The sequence below is a fragment of the Microchirus variegatus genome (assembly GCF_963457635.1).
Source record: "Microchirus variegatus genome assembly, chromosome: 19".
NCBI classification, from domain to species: domain Eukaryota; kingdom Metazoa; phylum Chordata; class Actinopteri; order Pleuronectiformes; family Soleidae; genus Microchirus; species Microchirus variegatus.
Window position 1 is genome coordinate 19,986,774 of NC_139820.1, and position 20,251 is coordinate 20,007,024.

Consider the following 20,251-nt stretch of genomic DNA (forward strand, 5'->3'; position numbering starts at 1 on the left):
CTTTTTCAGCCAATCAGCTGACGATCACGGAGAATACACATGGCTAATTAATATGCACGTACCAGAGAGAGTGAGAGAGGGAGGGGGAGAGAGAGTGCCTGGGCTGCTGTATGTGTGCAGTGTGTGTGTGTGTGTGTGTGTGTGCAGTGCGAAATTAAAGCGTGATTATCATCAAAGCAGTCGTCATCAAAGCTTTGTTGAACAAAGGAAGGCAAAGAGAACAGGACGATATCTGAACTGTGGCTGAACCGTACGTCTTCATCACAAAAACAACAAACAGAAGATTATTCAGCGGCTGAAAGAGAGCAGGACACACACGGTAGATGTCTGAGATGATGACGTGACGCCAGCACCGCGCTATAGTTTTATGGGTGAGTTTTTATATACGTAATGTTAGTGTTCAGTCACATACAGGGACATTTTTTCTTGTTATTGTTTCACTAGCTCCAGCACAAACATGTGCTGAAGTGCTTGAATCATGTGTGAACTAGCCTACGCTGTCGGGGGCCGACAGCAAGGGGTATGTCCGCGAACTTGTCCAATCCTCAACTTTCCAATATACCCAAAGTAAACGCACTCGCACCTGCCACTAACTGTTTTAATTAATTATTAATAAATTCAACAAAATAACTGTTAAATATTATGATAAAAAAAAAAATATATATATATATTTAGGGTTATTTTCTTCAGATTGCCTATAGGTTGTGCTGGAAAAATGGAAATAAGACACTATATTACTTACGGAGCCCCCGAAGTGCCATGAGAAAAAAAAAAAGGACAATTTTTTTTTCTTGAGTTTCCAAAAAAATAAATAAAATAAAATAATTTTTGGGAAACTCGAGATCTTGGGTGGAAAAGGGGAGATCTCGAGTTTCCAGAAAATGATGGAAAAAATAAAAAAAATCTTTAAAAAATGTTTTTCCATTTTTCCACTTGAGATCTCCACTTTGAAACTCGAGATTTAAAAAAAAATCGCCTTTTTTTTTTTCTCATGTCACTTCAGGGGCTACGTAATTACTCATTCTTATAACCTCTGTATAAACTGTATGTTTAAACATAGTCAATGACCTCCACATGTATTCAAACAGCTTTACTTCTTACTACTGCTTACTTTAAACTGTTCCTCATTGTCGTAAAAATACAGAATATTCTTCAGATTTTATGTGTGCATCATTTTTGACCAGGTTGTAGTTTTTCTTGTATGTGATATCCTGCTCTGTTCATGTATTATTATTATTACAATAATTAGCTGTTTGTTTTTCTCGCCTCTTGATGTCAGGTATGTGGACTTTTCTTTCCCTGCCCTCTGTCAATGACGAGTAAATCATTGACTCATTCTGTGTTTCACTTCCTGTTTCACTGCTGGGGAACCTGACGCCTGTGACGCCAATGTCAGAATAAACTAATCTAAACTATCTAAATCTAATCCTCTCTTTGTTTCTGCTGTGTAATCTCACAAGATAATTTGTCACGGAGAGGCGGTAACGCAGTGGTAGTCATCTTTCTACTCGAAGGTTGTCGGTTTGATTCCTGGCTACACGAGTCTGCATGCCAATGTGTCCTTGAGCAAGACACTTAACCCCCTGTTGCACCTGTTTATATACATATATATTTTGCTGTTTAATTCTATTTACTATATCCACTTTACCTAAAAACACCATTTTACTAAATGAGATTAAATGTGTTTTTGCTTTTTTTTCCACCATGACAACAGGCCACTTTCTCATGAATGCAGCTGCCGGGGAGGTCAAAGGTCAGTCAGAGCTAATGGTCAGGGGTGGGTGGCTGTGGTGGTAAAGATGTGAATTGAACCGCTTGTCTGGGACATTGTTGGGGTCGTCTTGCTGTTGTCCATAGCAACACAAAAAGCTCTTTTTGGACTGCGCGGTGCCTGTGGTAACCTTCTGCTCTCATGTGGGACACGTTTAGACGGAACATGTGGTGTTAAAGCAAGTACGTAAGTTCACTTTGTGTTTGATGAGTTTGGAGACACACAGTCAGTGATCTATGTTGGGAGGTTGTGTTCATGACTGTAGTGTCCTGAATAAAGACGTGACTGATGATGATGATGGTGTGATGAAGCTGACCTCAGACCACCACTGTGTGGACCAGAAGAGAGGTTCACAAAGAGAGCAGTGTAAAGTCCTGGTTACTAACGTAGATGTCAGAGCCCGGCGTTCTGAGAGGAAGCAGAACACAGTTTACACATAGTGTTGATGAAACGTGCTGCAGTCCATGTTAAAGGAGGCCTAACTCTGCAGTTTTTAGAGCTTCAGAGGCGACACGGCCCTTATCTTGTCCTGTGTGAACACAACAGTGTAGACGTTATGATGCAATACAAGATATCAGCTGTTCTATGTCACTGTAGTAAACCTGTGAAAATATTCAAACTATAACATGCAGTCAAGGCAAGGCAAGGCAAGGCAAGTTTATTTGTATAGCACCATTCTTACACAAGGCAATTCATAGTGCTTTACAGGCAGGAAATACATTTGAAATTAAAACACAATCAATTAAAAAATCAAGTAAAGAAATTAAAACCATTTAAAACATCAAACAATTTAAAATCAAGCAGAAATGAGTGTAACATAAAATCATTTGAAATTTAAGCACAATAAATTCAAAAATCAATTATGAAATTAAAACAATTTAAAACATTAAACAATTTAAAACATTAAACAATTTAAGATCAAAACTCTGGTTATAACACACACACATAGATACTGTACTGCACCGAACTGAACAGTCCACTCGATGGAAACACGGCTTAAATCTTACACTGCTATGACAAGTTTGAGCATTTATTCAATATCCTTGATATCGGACTTAAGTCCATGTACTTGTAAGCTGTTTGTCCTCACTAGGAAGACACTTTGGCACACTAGTAGAATGACTGTGTTTTACCAGTAACACTTTTTCCACTACTAATGCCACTTTTGACCTACTAGTGCACAATCAAACCTTAGTAAATGACTGTGCTGCACTAGTAACACTACTAGGCCCTTCTAGTAGGCATGTGTCATGCACTTGTAGCCTGATGGGCCATACTAGTAGCAACAAAATGTGCAATTAAGGCATTTTTGACCTCACTAGCACTACTAGTAATTACAAAAATGTCCACTAGTAGCACTAGTAAGATGTTTTTGATCTTACTAGTACTACTAGTGAGGCTCAAAATGTCTACTAGTAATACTAGTTAACATTTGGACCCTTACTAGTGCTACTAGTAGGCCAGAACACCTTACTAGTACTACTAGTGGACACTGTAGCCCTTACTAGGCCCTTACTAGTGATAATTTTGTCACTACTAGTATAGTAGGGCCTAGAAGTGTTACTAGTGCAGTGCAGTAGTTTACTAGTAAGGTTTGATGGTGCACTAGTAGACCAAAAGTGGCCCTAGTAGTGGAAAAGGTGTTACTAGTAACACACAGTTATTATACTAGTGCACAACAAACCTTACTAGTAAACTACTGTGCTGCACTAGTAGTAGAAACACACTTTGTGTATGACCCACAGATGTTAGCATTATTCACATCATTATCTTACATCACAACATACAGGAGCCTTTCACAGCTTACACTAAATTTACAGAAACAAACTAAACAGTCAGTTCTTCTGCCATTTCCCCAGCAGGTGTCGTGTGTGTAGACTGTCACTCAGCAGGTGAACACCCGGGGCTCAGCAGCAGCAGCAGCAGGCGGAACACACAGGACAGGTGTGAGTGTCCTGAGCTGGAGTGTTTTCTCCCTGTGTCTCACTGTGTCTGACAGACAGAGGACATGAGGTGTCACACGTTCAAATGTCTGCTGGCCTTCGTGTGCTTTACGTCGGTTATCTGGATCCAATCAGGTCACCGTGACACAGGTGAGTGCAGAAGTCTGGAGGGTTTAAGGGAAAGTTATTAAATGTACTAAACTAAACTTAACTGAACTAAACTAAACTAAACTGAACTGAACTGAACTAAACTAAACTGAGCTGTGTGGGGTTATTTTAGAACAAGGTGACGTTTAACTGTTTTCATTCAAATGGAGTGTCATTTAAAAAGAGAATATATATATATATATATACATATATGTGTGTGTGTGTGTACTTTCTCTTTTATATATATATATGTATATATATATATACACACACGCACGCACTATATATATATATACATATATATGTGGGTGTGTGTATATATATATATGTGCATATATATACATATATGCGTGTGTGTGTGTGTATGTATGTAACATTTTAAGCTCATACATGCCTCAGGTAAATACATAATAAATAAATAAAAATGAAAGAGAAAGTGTACATATATATATATATATATATATATATGTATATATATATATATATATACATATATATATACACACACACACACACACACACACACATATACATATATATGTGTGTGTGTGTGTGTGTGTGTGTGTGTGTGTGTGTGTGTGTGTGTGTGTGTGTGTGTGTGTGTGTGTGTGTGTGTGTGTGTGTGTGTGTGTATATATATATGTATGTAACATTATAAGCTCATGTCTCTGGTAATACATAATAAATAAATAATAATGAAAGAGAAAGTGTATATATATATATATATACACACACACATATACATATATATGTGTGTGTGTGTGTGTATATATGTATATATATATATATACACACACACATATACGTATATGTGTGTGTATATATGTATATATATATATATACATACACACACATATACATATGTGTGTGTGTGTGTGTGTGTGTGTGTATGTGTGTATGTTTGTATGTAACATTATAAGCTCATACATGCCTCAGGTAAATACAGCTCAAATTTCATCTTGGTTATTATTACACACTTCTAATTGAAAATTGATGCAGTGGGCCACACGATTACTGTGAGTAATGGTAATGGTTTTCCTCAGGTTCAGCAGTGCCAACGGTCATGCAGATCCTGTACAAGCGTCTGCTGGCGGCTGAAGAGCGGGGAGTGGAGGTCAACAGGAACCTGAGCAGCATCCTGGAGCAGCTGAGGAACATGTCCAAAGCAGGTGAGGAACATGTCCAAAGCAGCTGAGGAACATTTCCAAAGCAGCTGAGGAACATGTCCAAAGCAGCTGAGGAACATTTCCAAAGCAGCTGAGGGACATGTCCAAAGCAGCTGAGGAACATGTCCAAAGCAGCTGAGGAACATGACCAAAGCAGCTGAGGAACATGACCAAAGCAGCTGAGGAACATGTCCAAAGCAGCTGAGGAACATGTCCAAAGCAGCTGAGGAACATGTCCAAAGCAGGTGAGGAACATGTCCAAAGCAGGTGAGGAACATGTCCAAAGCAGCTGAGGAACATGTCCAAAGCAGCTGAGGAACATGTCCAAAGCAGGTGAGGAACATGACCAAAGCAGGTGAGGAACATGACCAAAGCAGCTGAGGAACATGTCCAAAGCAGCTGAGGAACATGTCCAAAGCAGCTGAGGAACATGTCCAAAGCAGGTGAGGAACATGTCCAAAGCAGCTGAGGAACATGTCCAAAGCAGCTGAGGAACATGTCCAAAGCAGGTGGGGAACATGTCCAAAGCAGCTGAGGAACATGTCCAAAGCAGGTGGGGTACATGTCCAAAGCAGCTGAGGAACATGTCCAAAGCAGGTGAGGAACATGTCCAAAGCAGCTGAGGAACATGTCCAAAGCAGGTGAGGAACATGTCCAAAGCGGAACATGTCCAAAGCAGCTGAGGAACATGTCCAAAGCAGCTGAGGAACATGTCCAAAGCAGCTGAGAAACATGTCCAAAGCAGCTGAGGAACATGTCCAAAGCAGGTGAGGAACATGTCCCAAGCGGAACATGTCCAAAGCAGCTGAGGAACATGTCCAAAGCAGCTGAGGAACATCTCCAAAACAGCTGAGAACAGGACCAACTTCTTCTGGATATTTACACCCGTCACAAGGAAGTGACCTTCTGTCGTCGTGGTGGAGCCGGTCGACCTCTTTCCTGATCGTACCATATTAGTTAGAAAGGGTGCTGGATATTTTGCTAAGTCCATCCGTCCGTCCAGCTCCTACTGCTTCTCCGAGGTCGGTCAGAGAAGCCACTTCATCCAGCACTTCCGGGGTTCCCAGGCCAACCTAAAGACAGAGTCTCTCCAGCCAGTCCTGGGTCTTCTCCTGGGCCTTCTCCCAGTGCTCGGACATGCTCGGAACACCTCACCAGGGAGGCGTCCAGTTAGGCATCCTGACCATTTTGTCCTCATGGAAACTCCAAAAAATAGATACTGTACTGCACCAGACTGAGTCAGATGATGCTGTTTCTGTTTGTCGGAGTCCTGCTACTCACAGAAATGTGGTCAGATTTGAGCAGTTTTGACATTGTGACATGGGGGGGGGGGGCACCACGTCTACCCACCACAGCAACGATCCACTGTTAGGTATACCTGTTTAACTGCTTGGTAAAGCAAACTTTGGCCTGGATAAGCTACTGGAGAAGATGCCTTTAATACGTGGCATTGTTGTCTCACTAACTGCTGCTCCTCTGAGATTTTCACACACAAAGGAGGTAAGAGGAGAATGAGCAGACTGCTTTAAAACGATACCAAGCACCAGCTCAAAGAACTGCTCATTACAAAGGTCTCACATGGACTCCAGCAGCAGAAGACCACACTGGCTCCTGACACTTTACGACCTTTAACGTACGACACGCCTGTTTGCAGAGATGAGAATATCTCCAGGACTTACAGGATCTTCTTTAATGCTCAGGCCAAAGAAGTCGGTCAAACCGGTCCAGACACTGTTGCTCTGATGAAAGAAATGTGGTGATGATGATGATGATGATGAACCGTCATTGTGCTGGTTCATTTTCTCCATTGAATGTGTTCAGTGAGGCTTGTCATCTCGGAAACGGCTCCTCAGATATGAAATATTTCTCTTATTTTATATTTAACGGAGGTGGTGCAAAGGTGCAAGGTGCAAATTCCTCAACCAATAAAACCAGTTGATCTCACTCTCACGCCGTGAACGTTGAGTGCAAACATTCTGACTAACTGAACTCTGCCTCCTCTGTTTTCTTTCTCTGTGCAGAAACGTTCAACTCCACCGGGCAGCCACCAGGTGACCCTGACCAGCAGATTCACATGCAGCCCAACATCTACTTTTACATGCCCCACCTCAGACGACACCCAGACAGCCTCGTACCCAACGTGGTCCTGGGACAGGGCCGTCGTGGAGGTAAACATACACCCTCTAATCCAGATTCACGATGCTCTATAATCATTTCATGCATCACTCATTTGTGTGGTGATCAATGGGAAACAAGCTTCCATCATGCCAGGTCGAGTGGCTGTGGGGAGGGGAAGTGCACACCTGCCAGTATTTCTGGGGTGGGTCAACCTCACATGTTGCTCATGGGTGCACAGTGGTAGCGGCCAATCTACATATGTTTTTCACTGTAAATACCAACACGGATGCAAATTTGGAGTCTGGCCTGAGGAAAATAAAACACCTCTTCATTACAACCTCTAGTGCATCGTCCTTGACAAAAAACAGACCTCCTGTCATGGTACCTTCCCGCTGATTAGGGCTGCTTTCACACCTACAGCACTTGGTGCGCACCAACGTACCAATCTCTGTACTTTGGTTTGCACCAAATCAACCGGTCCGAGACCTGCATGGAGGGGTGGGTCATCTGCCCTGCTTTGGTACGGTTCCTCTGGTGTGAATGCAACCAAACCGAATGGGACGAAACGGTCTGATAATGGAATACCTGATGGATCTGCAAGGAGATCGCCGGCTAATGATGAAATGATCATTCAGGAGGAGGGAACGTCTGGAAATGTACTGACCTGTGAGTGTGTGTGTGTGTGTGTGTGTGTGTGTGTGTGTGTGTGTGTGTGTGTGTGTGTGTGTGTGTGTGTGTGTGTGTGTGTGTGTGTGTGTGTGTGTGTGTGTGTGTGTGTGTGTGTGTGCGGGTGTGTTAGTGTCCATGGTGCTGGGTGTACCTACAGTGAAGCGTAGTAAGCAGAGCTACCTGGTCAGCACACTCCAATCTCTGCTCTTCAACTTGTCTCCATCTCAACGTCAAGACCTCCTCATTATTGTCTTTGTGGCTGAGGTAACGCACTCACACACACACGCACACACACACACACACACACAGTTTCTGTAATGACACATCACAAATTAATCTAGTTGGACAGGTTTTAACGAGCGTTTACTGTTCACTGTTTGGACTCAATCCAGATTGAGTTGCCATTGAATTCACTCACAATATTATAATCCCCAATAACATCCTAACCCAGAGGCGGAGTCTTGGATTAGGCTCTTAGGTTATGTTGGTATATGTAAGTAAGAGGGCAAAGGTCAGTTTGCTGGAGACAAAAGCCCCTTTTCCACCTGTGGTCCCAGCTCCACTCGCCTCGCCTTGTGTTTCCATTACATAATAACCGTGCCGCGCCGAGGCGAGTCCCGTTGAGAAACGCACCAAAAGATGCTGGCTAAGTCCGAACCTTTTGGATCATGAGTTACACGTCGGTTATTGACAAAGAATGACATTAAACTGGTGATGTTGACCCCGAACTGTACTTTCATTAATTTATCAAGCGAGAGGAAAACGTGCTGCCTGTCATGTCTACGTTCTAAATACTGGAATGTGCTCAGAAAGCTTGGACATTGAGCTGTTGCTCTGTCTTTGTGTCGTCAGCTCACGTTTCAAAACACAGCTTCGTTGAGGCTGCTGCAGCGACATGGAGGCTAAGATAGCAGCCTCGCTTCAGTAAAGCCCTTTTTGTCACGTGTGCATTCACATGACAAAGATCCAAAATGTGAGCCATTGACATTGACAATAGAGGTTTGTGGACATGCAGCATCTTCAGACAGTTTCAGTAAAGTGCAGGACTGAAATCAGCCCAAAAGAACAGATGTGATACCTCTTTGAATTGGAGAAAACATGAACATAAACATTTATACAGTATATTAAGTGTGGAATGAGCCAGTCCATGTCAGCACTGACGACGTGCCTCCATCTTGGATCGACCCAGTTTGTGTTTTTTCAGGTAGTGACCATCTTAGAGTTGTCATAGTGATATTAGGACACAACACAATAAGTTGTAACCCCAGAGGTTATTGTGTCAAATTTAAACTGTTTTTATTAGTTTAAACTCAAGGCACAGCACACAGGAGGCAGAGTTAATAAGTAACAGGTGAATCTAATACAGCACAGGTGATGAATCAACAGAAGGGAAAACTAACATATAAATATAAAAACACAACGAGAGACAAAAACAGAAACTTTCACATCCACACTGTGTGTATATATATATATATATATATATATATATATATATATATATATATATATATATATATATATACTTATATCACTATCCCTGTCTAATCAGGTGGACTCTGACTATGTGAACAGCATAGCACAGACCATCAGCAACAAGTAAGTATGCTGCAGTCACTGTCATAATATTATATAATATATATATATATACATATATATATATATATGTATATATATATATATTATATATATATAGTGTGTATATGTATGTTGTTAACTGTGTGTTTATTTGTAGTTTCCCCAGAGACGTGCTGTCAGGTTTACTGGAGGTCATCTCGCCTTCACAGTATTACTACCCTGACTTCAGCAACCTAACAGAGACCTTAGGAGACCCCAAAGAAAGAGTCAAGTACTTTTACTATTTCTCTTCATGGTTACTGCAAATTATACCACTGTTGCGTATGCAAGCTATTCTGCTACCATGTCAGTATTCTGTATTGTATTAAAGGAGCCGTATGTAAGAAATGCATCGTATTAAGTCATAAAGTGACCATGATGTGTCGTCGGAGATTAAGGAAATATGTTTATTTGAAAGTACCAGTGCAGTGCCAGTAGGAAGTATGTATTCGAAGAGTTTTCAGTTATGGTAATGCACAACATCTAGCTACGCTAATGCTATTCGAAAATGAAAACATTTGCGTTGTGCCTAACGAGGTTGCACAGTGTTTGTACTATGTTAGCCCTATGCTAATGCTAATCGTAGCCTCGCTAGCTTACCTTTCGACACACGTTCGCCAAAGTTAGCTGCAAAGTAGCATGCTAATGCAAAATAAATATGTGCTTGCGTATTGGTGAACAGACACCTGGTCGTTTCAGTATAACACCATGTTCTGTAGTGAACCGTGTGAAAATGTCTCACCCACAGTGAGGTCGGCCTCTTCACTCCCACCTCCAGACAGCACAGCTACTGCTGATGAGCCGCTGTCTGCCTGGTGTACTGTGATAAATCGGGCGATCTGACTAGCGGTCAGCGAGATATGCAGTTTGAATTCAAAAGTCCAATGTACTGTACAATGAACATGGATCAGCATCGATATCTTTCGGTCCTTTTTGGTGACACTAACGTGACTAATCATCCTTTTTCTTGGCAGTAGCTTTCCCAATAAACGTCTTTCCTTTGCGACCGAACCCTGTTGTCGGCACCTTTTCTGCCATAACTCTAAGGTTAGCAAGCTAGCATTAGCTCTGGTGTTATCTTGTGAGCACGGTTAATGTAAACAGTGTGATCGACGCATCACGATCCAATGGTTTGGTTCAGGCCATTCAATATGATGTGATGGTGTGTTCACAGACCCGTCCATTACACAGGTGACTGACATTTTTCATCTGTTCATAGATGGCGAACAAAGCAGAATCTGGACTTCAGCTTCCTCATGCTGTATGCTAAGGACAAAGGAACCTATTACGTTCAGGTAACGCATGGATCCCATATTTCAAGTGGTGCTTTGGCTCCTACAGAGTCATATGAGAACAGAGCAGCAGCTTATCAATTCTTTGCAAATCAATTTTATCATTCCAGACTAAAGAGTAAGTGAAACCTAACCCACTTTTCTTTTCAGCTCAAACACAAAACAGTTTGTACACAGGCATTTTCAGTGTCCACATCCTGATTTGGTTTTGTCCCTGAGACTTAGGTTTTAAACAAAGACCTGGGATTTTATGAAGGGTTCTTGATTTAATGTAATATTGTTTAAGTCTGAGTCTGAGTCCGTGATCTGGGAGCCTTAAAATACCATTTTTGGTCCCTCAAAACACCTCTGTACACATAGTGTCTCCATTAATTTGAGGGGTTTTCGTGTTTATAGAAAACGTATTAAAACCAAAAAAGATTCGGTGTGGATGAGGCCTCTGGGTCACTTTGATTTGGGCCAACACCGCTCCAGTTACCATCCTCCAGTTAACCTAAACCCAGGAGAAATCAAAGAGAATATGACTGTTGACAGGTTTGATTTGAGAAGCCTCTCGCTGTAAGGTAACAGTGATACACTAACTCATGACTCCTCTGAGTCATATCTGGTGTTATTACCTCTGCCAAGGAGGTTATGTTTTGGTACTGGTTATGGTCATTTGGATCTGATCCAGACTGTGGATTTTGTCCCACAGGATCAGCTGTGACATGTAAGAAGGTAACAGATATAAGCAGTGGATGAAAAGGTTCAAAACAAGTGTTTAAGCCTTGGCAGAGGTCTGTGTTCTCTGAGGGATCGTGTGACCCAACTGGTTTTATTGCTATAACTCGACAACACAATCAGCGTCTGCAGTGTTGTTTTGGTGAACATTCACACACACACACACACACACACACTTCCTGATGGCATGACGTGACGTCGAAGGTCTAACCAGCCCGTCCACTTCCTGTGGATCTTCCTTCAGCGCTGCTTTGCCTCACAGATGTTATCATTTATATTTCCCTTTGTTTATGACCATGATTGCTTCATCTTCTGTCTTCTAAACCGTGGCACCGCTCTTTGACACACCTCAGTTTTACTGGAACAACAGCTTCCTCTACCGTATCCATTTCATGAATAGTATTGAAACTTTATTGTTTTATGATTTATTTGGCTCCTGGCTCCATTAGAGCTAGCTATTAGCTCATGTTCCCTCTTGTTTTGCCTGTGATGTGTTTTAAGCTGCAGTATGTAACTTTTCAATATCAATACATATGCCGAGTAAGGCTTTTGACGATGTTTTGGTGTTTTTTTTAGTTGGAGGATGATGTCGTTGCTAAGGCTGGTTACTACAATGCGATGAAGACCTTTGCCGCCCGGGAGGCGTCAAAGCCATGGCTCTACCTGGAGTTCTCCCAGCTTGGATTCATAGGTGTGTGTTTGTGTGTCACATGCTCCGATGATTGAGCCTCTGGGTTCGGTGTTTTCACCTGAGGCTGCTTCAGGTTGTCACGTCCAGGTTCAGCAACGTTATGTGCCCAGAAAATGAGGTCAACCGGTGACCTATAATGCCAAGATAATGCGGATAATGGCCAAATTCAATGGGTTCAAATTGTGAACTTAACACAGCAGTCAGACTCTCCCATCATAAATAAAATGAATTACATTTAAAGTAAGTATAATCTGTAATCAGTTGACACGTATTTATATCTACTGTTCTCACTTGAATTAGATGACCTGAGGCACGTTTACAGATGCAAGCGTTCGTTTCCCTACTAATAATCTATTGTTTATAGTAAGCAACTCATCTATGAGTGGATATTTACAGATAATCAGCTAAGAAACGATCATACATGTGATCATATGGTGACATGTTCCTGTTCACTTTCAAGCAGAAGGTGCTGTAGTTGTTATTCTGCAAAAAACAGTGATAGTACAAGTAAAGCTTGATAGTCAACAGGCTCTTTTGTACAGGGTTAGTTAGGGCAGGCAGTTCATGGTATGTCCGAATAGCTGTTGATGACTTAACTGTCGACAAATGCTTTCTCTTTCTGCATCTGTGTGTCAGGGAAGATGTTTCGGAGTTGCGACCTGGCCATGATTACGGACTTTTTCCTGATGTTCCACAGAGACAAACCCATCGACTGGCTGCTGGATCACATTCTGTGGGTGAAGGTTTGCAACCCAGAGAAAGACGCGGTGAGGCAGCGCTGTTAAACACGCGTTAAACCTGACTGTGTGTTGAATTGATACAAATATATAATATTCTAATAATAACTGACCAAGCCATCTGTGTACTTTAGTCCTGTTCACACCTGGTGTCAACATGCAGATGTCATCCAGGACGCAGTGGCTCATACAATGAGGCTTTTGTTCTTCCACTCATATACAGAATACCGCCTACTGTGCCTAACGAGTTTGCACAGTGTTTGTGTTATGTTAGCCTTACGCTAATGCTAATCGTAGCCTCGCTAGCTTACCTTTGAAAACAGGTTCGCCAAAGTTAGCCGCAAAGTAGTATGCTAATGCAAAATGTATATGTGAATGGACACCTGGTCATGTCAGTGTAACACCATGTTCTGTGGTGAACCGTGTGAAAATGTCTCACCCACCATGAGGACGGCCTCTTCATTCCCACCTCCAGACAGCACAGCTACTGCTGATGAGCCGCTGTCTGCCTGGTGTAGCGTGATAAATCAGGGAAAATTAAAGTTCCTCCAAAAAATGTGAAAATCAAGGATGCACACCATCATGCTCAGCCCACTTCCAAAGTCTTAGGGCGATCTGACTAACGGGCGAGATATGCAGTTGGAACTCAAAAGTCTAATATTCTAATGTGTACTTTAGTCCTGTTCACACCTGGTGTCAACATGCAGTGGCTCATACAATGAGGCTTTTGTGCTTCTAGTCAGATACAGTACACACAGCTCTACTTCCTGCTGCACAGGAGTGTGTTAGTGAGAAATCAGAGGCTGTTTTCTTTATGTCAGTCATCAACACGTGTCACTATGATAACATATGATGCTGCGGGACACCGCGGAAGTTCACTGATTTTAAAACTTCTTTGTTTTTTTTCAGGTTATAGTTAAGTGAGTGAAACTCTTTAGCTGATGTAATGTTATCATTGAGATCACGTACAGCTCACACACTCCAACACACCACGTAATAGCAAACTTGACTGATGAGATAAAACACATCGTGGCCCTGTTCACACCTGTCATTAACATCTGTCACTGTGATCTGAACATATGTGGACGTGGAGCTCAGCTCAGATCACACGTGATGGTGTTTCTTCACTGGTTAAAGTAGAGCTGTGTGCAAAGTGCATCCACACACACTCACACACACTAATATGCAGACGCACACAAACACACTGACGACATCGCAAAAACAGATTTGTCCTCGTGAACAAGTTCATGTGTTTCAGTTTACAAAGAGGTAACAGGAGAAGTGAGGTGTGGACAATTAATCCTAAGTGGGACACTTGTGTTTGGATCAGTCATTAGGGATTTTATTACCAGGTCTGATCGGAGCCTTAATATAAATCACAAACATCTGATGATAATAATACATATAAGACAAAGGCTGAATTAGGCTTAACCCTCAATCTCAAAAATGCGCTCCCTCTAGTCTCCCTCTAGTCCAAGTTCTGTCCCGATTTTCAGAAAAATTAAGTTGAGGCCAAGTTTAAGGGCTGTATCGCCCTCAATATTGAGATTTTCCGAGACCACCCTTGGGAGCAAGGGCTACCCAGAATGCATTGCGTGTTTTGACATAACAAAGATGGCGCCGAAAGCAGCGAAGCGAGTACGCTACAAATGAAGTATTTTCTTTGTTAATAGAAATGATCTTAGTTTAGGCCCAGATTATGGATTACTGACGTCATTGTTGCGTAACGTTTATTTTTATTTTACGATCTTTTGTCAATAGTCGGCCGGTGTGGTTTACTTTTCAATAAGCCGTGGTGTGTGGTAACTGTCAGCTGAATATTTGTATGAGTATCATCTTACAACTAACTGACAACCTAATAACTTGACTGACAAACGGATCCTAATAAATAATCCTGACGTAAATGTGTTCTTCTTCTTCTTCTTTGGAGTTGACAGACTGGATGCAGCTTTCACGTTATTCCGCCCCCTACAGTCTGAAGACGTATCTGCATTTAAGGGGTGTCCCATTTCTAAGTGACAAAATAACCCTCAACACTTGGTTTTGAGGCCAGTTAAGATTAAGGGTTAAGATAGGAATTGGAATTGGCCCAAAGGTTAAACACACTCTGGAACAATAATACACTTGTATTGTTGATCTCTGAGGACATAGTTATCTTATGAAGAAGCAGTTGTGTGTTGCTACAACACCATCATTAACGTTGTGGTGACCTGCATGTGTGTGTGTTGTGTGATGCAGAAACACTGTGCTGCACAGAAGGCGTTGCTCAGGCAGAGATACAAACCGTCGCTCTTCCAGCATGTGGGTCTTCACTCCTCACTGTCGGGCAAACTGCAGCCCCTGAAGGTACTGGACCCTCCCTCTGTTTTCAATGTACACAACAGACATGTTTATATTTATCACTGGATGACTTTTCACTTGGTGTCTCTTGACGATAAGTAGCTGCTGCTTGTTGAGCTACTTCCTGTTTCTTGCAGCCATTCAAATGATGTTATGCAAATATTTCGGCACAGATGACAAACTATGAAAGGTGCTCTCAGACACCACCGTTCTTCCTGTTGCGGGTGGGTTTTTTTTGTAGGTCAAAGTTCACCCAACAACAGCAGACTTATCTCATCACCACTGCTAACAAGTTGACCATGACAGACACTCTTGTGTCTGCTGTCAGCCTGAAACCTCTGGGCTTGGAGACTGAAGCTAATGCTAAAGTACCCACATTATGTCGACTGGCCTGAGTCGTTGTGGATGGCGTGACATTGGTGGAGGAGCTCTGGAGGCACGGGGTCTGAAATAGAGAAGCCCAGTAGAAGTTTTCTTGCAGCCATGTGTTTCCACCGTGTGGAGGAAAGGCCAGGCTCTATGAGCTGTTGATGATGATGATGAGATGATCAAGCACCAGTGCCGTCCCACCTTCAGAAGCTTGTTCTGCCAACATGAGTTCCTTCTGTCTTCGGCTCTCTTCTCCAGTTTCCGGACGACACTACATCTTATTGTACTCGGTGATCCATTGCTGACCTGGTGCAGGCCAAACAACATGGAGCTCAATGGTCTGAAGACAGTGGAGATGGTTGAAGACTTTAAGTCAACACACTCTTACTCCCTGGGCACCATCATCACCAAGACCTCGAGTAGGAGCTGGTCATTAGCTCCTGAACAAAGAAAACCCAACAGAGGGACAGAGGATGTTCCTGTGGCAGCTGAAGAAATTAAACCCACCAAAGAAGATGATTTTGTCATTTGTAATTTGGACACAGTGTCATGTGACAAACAGAATAAGTTATAGGTTGAATTTGAACTTCAATTTCTCAACAGTCCCTCACCAACAAAACCATTCACTGTCCCATTGCATATGTTTGTTTTTGTGTGTGTCAGGATAAGGACTTTGGGAAGCAGACTCTGTACTATCCTCACAGTAACCCGACTGCAGCCCTGAACAGCAGCCTGCAGCATTACCAGAAGCATAGTCTGCTGAGGGCGTACAGAGGAGAAGACTTCTTCTGGGCTTTAACACCTGTCAGGGGGGATTACATCGTCATCCAGTTCCCTCAGCCAATCCACATATCTGGGTTAGTTTATTTCAGTTCATACAAAATGGCATCACTAACTCTATAGTTATCCCCACGGAGGTTTCACAACCTTTAATTAACATTGTGAGACTCACCCGATGATTTGAGTCATATCACCTTGCGGTTCCATCACAAAGCGTACAGTGAACACACTGCTGCTTTGTCAGAGAGCGAAGTACCTTAAAGGTTCTACCTGGAGATCTTTTGGAGGGTTCCACCAAGAACCCTTTTAAAACCCTTTATTCAGGAAAGGGGTTTTAAAGGGTTCTCTGGATCAAAATGGTTCCTTTCTTTGGGAAAGGGTTTTTCAGAAGCAAATGGTTCCAGGTAGAACCTCAGGCCTTGTAGAAGAACCCTTTTGAAATCCTTTATTCAGGAAAGGGCTTTTAAAGGGTTCTCAGGATCAAAATGGTTCTTACTGGAACCATTAGTGTGACCAAGAACCGCTGAAAACCCATTTCTTCAGGAAAAGGGGTTTTCAGAAGCAAATGGTTCCAGGTAGAACCTCAGCCCTTGTAGAAGAACCCTTATTTCTAAGAGTGTACTTTCTTAGTTAGGGTTACTAACCCTAACCCACTGTTAGATAGACACTATACACTTAGAAATAAAAGTGCTCAGTAGAACCATACAAGGTTCTTCAGCTTGTCCCCATAGGAGAACCCTAGGTTCTACCTGGAACCCTTTTAAAACCCTTTATTCAGGAAAGTGGTTTTAAAGGGTTCTCTGGATCAAAATGGTTCTTACTGGAAAGATGTGTCATGTTTTTGGTAAAAAGTCGTTATTAAGTGGATTTAAATTCCTTGACCCAGCTCATAAAGTTGATGAAAGGTTTTCAACATATTTTCCTTCATGTTGACCTTTGACCCTGGCTGTTACCCTGTAACATTACTCATTACACCTGTGCTGTGGTCTTTCCTGCAGGTACCTGTTCCGCAGTGGAAACAGCGAGAACTTTGGAGATAAAATGCACAACACCACGGTGGAAGCTCTGACCAGTAATGTGAGAAACAAACATGCACACATTCATGTTGTTCTCTGCTTCCATCAAAGCAGGGTTTTGGTTTTCATCTCAAACGCCGTAAAGTACAGACAAGACAAACTTACTGACTTAGTTCTAAAAAAAAGTTACCACAATACAAGCATCAGTTTACACACACAGCGATGTAAACAAAGACAAACTAAATATAGACAGCTTCATTCATCGGGTAATTCAACCCACATATTCGACCTGTCTCGCCTTTCTTCACAAGAAGCTGCTCCTTTGGTCTCTGATGGTTTTATCTCAGCCTGGCGTCCATCTGTGTCGTCACTGACCACACACCTTTATCCAGGTGCAGATGTTTAGGTAGAGACTTAAGTTTACCCAGTTTACCGAGCAGGACGTCCACAATGATGAAGGTGTTGAATCCTGAGCTTGGACCGAGAGCGTCCTACTGCAGCTCTTGGACAGTGATGGCTGTAGCGTCCTCAGGTGGCCGGGAGGTGAATGACGGAAAGATGAAGTTGCAGATTATCGTTCACACAGTGTTGAATTTAAATCTCAGTGAAGTTCATCAGGTGTCTTTTCCTTTTCATCTTTTCATAAGAGCCTGAAAGGTTCTGTGTAACTTGAGTTATGTTTTTTATAGATATACTCTTTATTTTACGAAGGAGTATTAAGGCCAACCCAAAAAAAAATAAAAAATCCGGCACACATTTTTTTTTTTTGCTGGATTTTTTTTATGGGGTTATGGGGCCCATAGAGCAGGGGTTTTCAAAGTGTTGATACCTGAGGGCCAATTTAGGAACCCAACATTGGACTGAGGGCCACCAAAGGAAAAAAAAAAGGAAAAAAATCCCAGAAAGAAATCTCATTTGTAATCATTTTAATGACCAGATTGCAGTTCTACAGTTTAGCTTTAAGTAATTTAAGCCAATTACCCAGTATTTTGGCCATTGTTCTTCTAAAAAAAAAACGCTAATAAGTCACGCTAAATATAGTAAATGACGAATGAATAATGGTTGATCAGGTGTTATTGTGTCTGCTGCATTATTGTGTTTCACTTGAGCCATGACTGCTGTTTTCTTCCCTCAGGCATCAGTAAAAGACAAAGAGTCAGCGCGCTACAAACGTGTTGGTAAGAGGAACATTACAATAACATGAAATCTGGCACAGGCACTAAACTGTGTGAAAGCTGCTGTTTGTGTTGAAATGTGTTGATCAGTGTTTGTCAAACCCGGAAATGGTTTGTTTTTGTCCACAAACCAACATGATTTTAAAACATAAACATGATTTGCAGTCTGCAAAATATTTTTTTGAATGCAAATATTTTGTCTGTACTGTTGTTCTTGGTGAGTTCAGTTTGTTATATGAACATTATTCCTGAGTCTCTGTGACATATTAGGAGGATTTTATGATTTATTACATAATGCACCTTTAACAATGATTCATCAAGGTTTTTTTGTGTAGCAGCATTATTATCACATCATACTGTTGACGTGTTTCAGGTGAGTTTGTTGACGGCGTCGCCGAGGGGACGATTGAGGAAGCGCTGCAGCCAGTCTCAGCTCTGCGCCTGGTGGTTCATTCCAACTCTGACGTTTGGATTCTGATGAGCGAGGTATGTACGATCATTCAAATGCTTAATTAAAGGTGTAATTAAAAAACTGATTTTATTTATGTGTGAAACTAGTGTGTGTGTGTGTGTGTGTGTGTGGTTCTGGTCTAACTCATTTTTCCCTCCTGTCTGTCAGATACATATTGAAGTCTAACGACCTCAAATGGAGGATGTGAACACAAACATGCGCTGCTATCCAGCCCAGTGCCTCCGCTGAACAAACTCTGCCCCTGCTGGTCACAGAATGTTACTGCAGAGTCTGTTTTTGGGGCTTTTCATTACAAAGAAGACTTGAAGTGTCCTCAGCTCTCTGTGATCTGTGGATTTGTTGTTGAGCCGAGCGAACGCGACAAACTTTTAAATATGAAGAAAGAAAGTGAACTGAGACGCTGCACTCGTCATAATTTATTACACTGATGTGTTTTGTTTTAGAAAAGAAAAGAAGGATATCCAATCCATCCTTGTCCTTGGATGATTTCATTTCAGCTTTTTTATTTTTATTTAAAGTCCGTCTATGAAGGGTCTAAATAAAGTCTAATAAATGTCCACATTTGCCTCATTGCTGTGAATTAAACCTAAACCACACCGGTTTAACTGGTTGACAAGAAGTTTGGCTGATCACACAGCTGCCGTTAAAATGGGCGGAGCTATGACAGGAATCTGTGATGTCGCAACGAGTGAAAAAACAAACTGGAGGACACATCTACACTTGAGGACACATGGTTACACCTGAGGACACGTGGTTGGACACGTGGTTACACCTGAGGACACATGGTTGGACACGTGGTTACACCTGAGGACACGTGGTTACACCTGAGGACACCTGATTGGACACGTGGTTACACCTGAGGACACGTGGTTACACCTGAGGACACGTGTATGGACACGTGGTTACACCTGAGGACACGTGGTTACACCTGAGGACACATGGTTGGACACGTGGTTACACCTGAGGACACGTGGTTACACCTGAGGACACGTGGTTACACCTGAGGACACGTGGCTACACCTGAGGACACGTGGTTACACCTGAGGAGACATCGCTACACCTGAGGACATGGCTACACCTGAGGACACGTGGTTACACCTGAGGAAACGTGGCTACACCTGAGGACACAACTCTACACCTGAGGACACACCTCTACACCTGAGGACATGTGGTTACACCTGAGGACACGTGGTTACACCTGAGGAAACGTGGCTACACCTGAGGACACAAC

At 42.3% G+C, this 20,251-nt stretch overlaps 1 protein-coding gene across 1 annotated transcript; it reads left to right on the forward strand.

Annotated features, from left to right (window-relative positions):
* Positions 1 to 1,704: 1,704 nt before the first annotated feature.
* Positions 1,705 to 19,301, forward strand: LOC310941032 (alpha-1,3-mannosyl-glycoprotein 4-beta-N-acetylglucosaminyltransferase A; the record flags this gene model as incomplete). Its single annotated transcript, XM_083906103.1, has 16 exons — positions 1,705 to 1,770; positions 3,771 to 3,864; positions 4,905 to 5,030; positions 7,049 to 7,195; positions 7,945 to 8,078; positions 9,364 to 9,410; positions 9,547 to 9,660; positions 10,648 to 10,723; positions 12,017 to 12,131; positions 12,768 to 12,898; positions 15,107 to 15,214; positions 16,241 to 16,434; positions 17,356 to 17,434; positions 18,509 to 18,551; positions 18,922 to 19,034; positions 19,168 to 19,301. 16 exons carry the CDS (start codon positions 1,705 to 1,707, stop codon positions 19,183 to 19,185), a joined length of 1,605 nt encoding a protein of 534 aa, XP_083762229.1. The 3' UTR covers positions 19,186 to 19,301.
* Between the last annotated feature and the right edge of the window lie 950 nt (positions 19,302 to 20,251).